This window comes from Myotis brandtii, unplaced genomic scaffold (assembly GCF_000412655.1).
Source record: "Myotis brandtii unplaced genomic scaffold, ASM41265v1 scaffold79, whole genome shotgun sequence".
NCBI lineage: Eukaryota > Metazoa > Chordata > Mammalia > Chiroptera > Vespertilionidae > Myotis > Myotis brandtii.
The window spans coordinates 4833540-4839181 of NW_005371173.1; the positions used below are offsets into that span (position 1 = coordinate 4833540).

At 54.9% G+C, this 5642-nt stretch overlaps 1 protein-coding gene across 2 annotated transcripts in view; it reads right to left on the reverse strand.

Annotated features, from left to right (window-relative positions):
* The window catches only part of PAX3 (paired box 3), a 94591-nt gene extending 90614 nt beyond the window's left edge, over nt 1-3977 (reverse strand). The window contains exons 1-3 of one of the 2 annotated variants that reach the window (XM_005883485.2): nt 3521-3977; nt 1989-2224; nt 389-515 (exon numbers count right to left, since the gene is read on the reverse strand). In XM_005883485.2, the coding sequence (XP_005883547.1) occupies nt 389-515; nt 1989-2224; nt 3521-3605 (448 nt within the window). In that variant the 5' untranslated portion in view covers nt 3606-3977. Of the gene's footprint in view, nt 1-388; nt 519-1988; nt 2225-3520 lie in introns of both variants that reach the window. The other variant, XM_014531162.1, reaches the window with a different exon arrangement.
* Nucleotides 3978-5642: the final 1665 nt, after the last annotated feature.

Below are 5642 nucleotides of genomic sequence, written 5' to 3' on the forward strand. Positions count from 1 at the left end.
CCGATGCGGAGGCTCCCCGCCTCCCCGCACACCGCGAAGCCTCCGCGGCCCGGCCCCATCTCCCTTCCACGGGGGTTACCAAAACATTTGTTTCTCTTTAAAAGAGAACATCAATATTAATAAATGCTTGGCCTCCGCCTCGCGTTTCCTGCCCTGTTTTCAGGACAAAAATCCTCTTTGGGGAGCCCCCTGGGTTGGTCTCAACCTCAGGACCAGCGGCTCACCGCTCCCTCCATAAAACGGTGGTTCCTAAATATTTCAGGGCCCCAGGGAGGAGCCGCCTCCCAATGGCCCAGGTCGACCATGGGGTGATTATAGCTTAAATGACTCGCCGGGGGAAAGAGCGACTGGCGACGGCGCCGGAGGGGTACGCGAGCGGGACTGGTACCTGAGGGCACGGTGTTTCGGTCACAGACCGCGTCCTTGAGTAATTTGTCTCGGATTTCCCAGCTGAACATGCCCGGGTTCTCTCGCTTGTATTCCTCAATTTTCTTCTCCACGTCAGGCGTCGTCACCTGCTTTAAGAGAACAGGCAGGCAGGTGTTGCGGCCCAGTCCTCTGCGCCCCCTGGGCAGGGCCCCCTTGTTAGCAGAGGGGTCCCAGCTCTCTAAGGCAGCGGACCCTTAGGGAGGGCCTGCCAGAAAGTCATCCCACCCCAAAGCAACCCGGGTACCCTCCTCCTCCCCAGCTAAGCTCGGACAATCAGGATAAATGAAAAAGAGGTGTGCCGTTTCTGATCCCTGGAAATACAGAAAGGCAATTCCTTATACAACATCAACATGAAAATGAAACTAAACAAAAAGAAATGCTTGAAAGAGGAGCAGAGAAATCAAATCAGACCCGCAACTTTCGCCTCTCCAAAGGAGCGCCAGATTTTAGCTAAAGTGAAGAGCAGAGTGAAATGCAAAAGGTGAGTATCTAGGTTTTCAAGAATTAGAGCGGATAACAAGTAGGCATAATTGGAGAAACTGGCTCTTCGGTTTTTTTTCCAATTAAAAGCATTTCCAGAGATTGTTAGAAAGGTTGTAAGGGGCCCTGAGGAGGCAGGAGAAGAGGAGGGTGTTCAGAAGTCTTAAGTTTACCAGAACTCTCCTTTTGATGTTGCCCTGTGGCAACTAGAAAACTATGTTGCGTTTTCCTCACATCCAAAAGGCAGCCCTGTTGCAACCCCCTCCCACTCAGCCCTCGCCGGTAAGACTCTCTCTCTTTTCTTTTTTTAAAGGGAACCAGACTCATTTGAGGATAGCACCAAACTGCTTTTTAAAAGCCAAATCATGGGCTCACTACAATGAAAACACATCACTCAGCTTTTGACTCCTTGAAGACAATTTGGACTGGAAGAGACTGGGGACGGGAGCTGGGAAAGCAACCCTGAAAAAAGCAGAGGCTCCTTAGATTAGTTTTGGGAAGGGCAGTGCAGTGGGTGGGAGCTGGGGAGATGCTTGAGGAAGAAACCAGCAACAAGTGGACACGGGCAGTTGGCGGTTGCCTGTCAAAATAATGTGTTGAGGAATTATGAGATTCAGGGCGTTTAAAAATGCTATATTTTCTTTACACAAGGGCTGGCGTTTTCCCTTGCAGTGGTTCTCAACCTTCTGGCCCTTTAAATACAGTTCCTCATGTTGTGACCCAACCATAAAATTATTTGCGTTGCTACTTCATAACTGTAATGTTGCTACTGTTATGAATCGTAATGTAAATATCTGATATGCAGGATAGTCTTAGGCGACCCCTGTGAAAGGGTCGTTCGATCGCCAAAGGGGTCGCGACCCACAGGTTGAGAACCGCTGCTAGTGTTTATCAAGGAATCTCGGTTTAGGTAGCAACTAAGTCCCCCCACACCTGATACAGCACACACACACCCCTCCCCAGACTTGAAAAATAACTTCTCCTTGGAAAGTCCCAGAGGGCACCCCTTGCCCCCAGCCTGCTCTTCCCTAACCGGGAGACCGCAGGCCCAGAGGCCTCCGGAGCCGGCGCCTGCTCACCTTGGGCTTGCTGCCGCCAATGGCACCCGGCCGGATGGAGCCCGTCTCCTGGTACCTGCACAGGATCTTAGAGACGCAGCCGTGGGACACACGCAATTGGCGGGAGATGACGCAGGGCCGGATCCCGTGGTGGGCCATCTCCACGATCTTGTGGCGGATATGGTTGGGCAGCGGCCTGCCATTGATAAACACACCGCCCAGCTGGTTGACTCTGCCCTGGCCGAGGGGGGTGGACACTGGGGGCAGAAGGTGAAAAGAGAGGCAAAGGGAAAGTCATTTCAGGGGAATTGGGAGCAGCCACCGGGAGGATGTGCCTCTAACTTCGCGTTCTTTGGGCCAATCCGAATGTTACAGTCTCGGTAATGAAACGGCTCCCATCCAGCTTCCAGCCCCAGGTCCCTTTTCAATCACGTTTGTTCAAACTATTAAGCAATTCAGGGCCACATAATCTTGTGTGGAAGGAACAACCAGGGCAAATAACTTGTCCCAGAGAAACCATCTTCCCTTTCCGCCCAGGTAAAGTGGCAGCTCTGGGGAACCGGGTGACCCTGTGGCTGGCACAAAGTGTATCTTGCTCAAGAAACAGCCTCCTGGCAGACAGTTCACCCCGGCTTCAGCCTTCTGGACTCTGCTCACACTAAACCCTGTCCAAGTAGGCCTGCTCCCTTCCCAAGGGACTTGAAGGCGCTCAGAGCCTTTGGGATTTCCAGCTAAGAATGCAGTAGCCAAGGATCAAAGAGGGTCCCAAAAGGAGGCTGCAGGTGGCAGGCGTGTCACCTGTTACATCTGGGGACAGGGACAAACCGAATCTGCTCGCAGGCCCCCCTTGCCTCCAGCCATGCCCTGGGTGTTACATTCTACTCTGGACCGAGGTCTGAAGGTAGGAGCCACCCGACCCGCATCCCCGCTGGGGCGCCCCAACCTCTCAAACTGTCAGAAGGACTAGGGCTTGCAAAACTTCCTGTGTCCCCGGAATTCCCAGAACCTTCCAGCTGACTTTGTCAGTTTCCAAAACGGCTTATGGAAACTTCAAGATGCCGCTGAAGGAGAGTGAAACTCAATAAATAATTAATACTAAACATCGCAAGCGCGAGGGAGGTCGCAGGGCCTCGCCACCACAACTGTGCATAGGCAAGACAATTTTCCCGGAACTTGACAAGAGCTGAGCAAATATGGGCAACGCCAGGACAATTTTGAAGCACCTTTGAGTGAACAAAATACGGAGAAGTTGCTTTCTGGTGCTCGGAAGCCCGTTCATCCCCTCCGCACCAAGGCTTTTCCAAAACAGCCGGGCAAAGTGGACGCGCCTGGCGCAGGCCTGGCCGCCAAGCTCCGAAAGGGCTTTCGGAGAGAACCGCGCTCGGTTTACAGAGAGGAAATCGGGTGCCGATGTCGCCCCAACGGTTCCGTCCCGGGGTGAGGTGCCCAGGGAAGGGGGTCCCTGGATCGCTTAAGGAGCCTGCGGAGACCCGGGTAGAGGGAGCAGCCCGGGCCCAGCCCCGGATCCGCGCGCTGCGGAGGCCCTCGCTTACCTTCCAGCGGGAACCCGCTGCGCGGATAGTTCTGCCCCGGGCCCGGCCGCATCATCCTGGGCACAGCTCCGGCCAGCGTGGTCATCCTGCGGACAGCTTCGTTTGGAAATGATATCCAGGTACAGGCGAGATAGGAAGGCGAGCGAGGCGCTGGTCACCCTCGGGAACTCCCCCGGCGCGCGGAGAGCCCCTCCCCAAAGAGGCTGGAAACCGAGGGAGGGCCGTGGGGAGGGGGACTGCTCGCTTCTAGTCCAGGGAGAGGCTCGTGGAGGAACCAGGCCGGGAAGCCCCGGAGTCCAGGATCTCGAGCCCAGGGTGGGAAAGTTTACTGGGAATCTGGGCGAGTGGCCCCGCGCCTGGGACGCTGGGGAGGGGTCTCGGGCGCAGCGACGAGCCAGGGAAGGGGGTGGGGCGGGAGCACGGCCGGCCGGAGTCTCTTCCTGTCGTGACAGCGAGTGCGGGGATCCAGGCTCTTGAGCCTTTATTAGTTCTTTCACCCAAAGCTTGGTCAAGAGCCCTGAGCTGCGATTGGCCGACGGGGAGACCGTCCCGGGTGGCGGAGACACGCGCTGATTGGGCGACAGCGGCCACTTTCTCTTCCCATCCCCGGCGGTGCCGAGACCTCGGCCGGCCCCAAAGGGACCCGCGCGGCGCCCCTTCCCCAGGAGAGAAGGATGGACTCGTAGAAACTGGGAGAGAGCGCCTGAGGGAGGTGACAGCTGCTGAGAGTAGGGAGGGGTCCCTCTCTTTCTGTCTCTGTCACTCTATGTGTTTCTCTCCTTGGCTATTTCTCTGTCTCTTTGTCACTCTCAGTATCTCTGTGTGTCTGTCTCTGACTCAATTCTCTCTGGGTGAGTATGTCTATGTTTTCTGCCTGTGGGGCTCTCTCTCTCTCTCTCTCTCTCTCTCTCTCACACACACACACACACACACACACACACACTTTACTTGGCTTGCTGCCACTGGAGGGGGCTCAATTCCATAAGAAGGCACTGGGAACCCCCAGACATGTGTGGCCTTCCTTCCTCTGGTCAATGCCCCTTGGCCTAGGCTTGTTCAGGGGTTCTCCCAGGAGGAGTCCAGGCTGTGCTGACCGGTTCTTTTGTCTTCTCCGCCGGGAGGGGGGGCGGGGTACTGTGCAGCCCAGCAGAGGTGGGGAGGAGGCCGCAGGACTGCTACCCTACGGCTGGGGAGGGGAGGAGAAGAAAAGGGTCTCCTCTTCTTGATTGAAAAACCCGGTCTGCAAAGGCCCAGCTCTAAATCTCAATGTATAGATTCCCAACACGCAGGCAGAACTGCGTCTATACGTTCAGGTTTTGCCCGGCTGCAGCGTTTGTTCTCAGGAATTTATTATGGTATTCAGGCTAAACTGCTGGAAAAATAAAAGGAGCGGAGTCTTGGCTAGGAGCTGAAGTGTCCCCAGCAGGATATGACGCCAGGAGTGTTGTAAAGACTGTCTGTCCTCAGAGAAGGTACCATTGTGCATAGCCTTTTATTTATAACTTGGTAAGTGCCAGCGAACTCGCCTCCTTTACACCCCCAGTGCCAGCCCCGGGCTCTGCACTGCGCTTTATGCGCTCGAGTCTATTCAGGGACTGTCACTCTGAGACTGCGAGGTATTCAGGGCCTTAATCAATCAAAAGGATGAGAATCGGGCAGGTTTTTCCCTTTGAAATAAAGGAAACAATGACTTCTGGGCTTCAAGTTTCCCCTTTCCCTTTTACGATTTTTGAATTTTTCCTGCACTGGAGTTCTCCACCCCTCTCTCTCTCCCCGATCTCCCTTCCCCCAACTCCTTTGACAGATTTTACGTGAACTCGGGCTCCCAACACCCCTTCCTAACCCCTTAATTAAGGCAAACTCAGAAGACAAGTTTGGGAAGGGGGGTGCAAAGAATAGCTGCTTGATCGTCTGCAAGTTGGCCCTTTAAAAATTCACTCACAAGTGGGAAAGCAGGCAGCTTTGGGCTGGGCCCAATGTCAAAAGGCTTGGTCGACCTAGAAGCAGCTAAGAGAGGCCTCTGGAGGCATCCGAAAAATTCTGGGCACCCCCACACCCACCCAAGGGGGATAGCGCCCCATGTGCATTCATAGTACAAAGGAGGTGCTGTTGAGAATGGAGC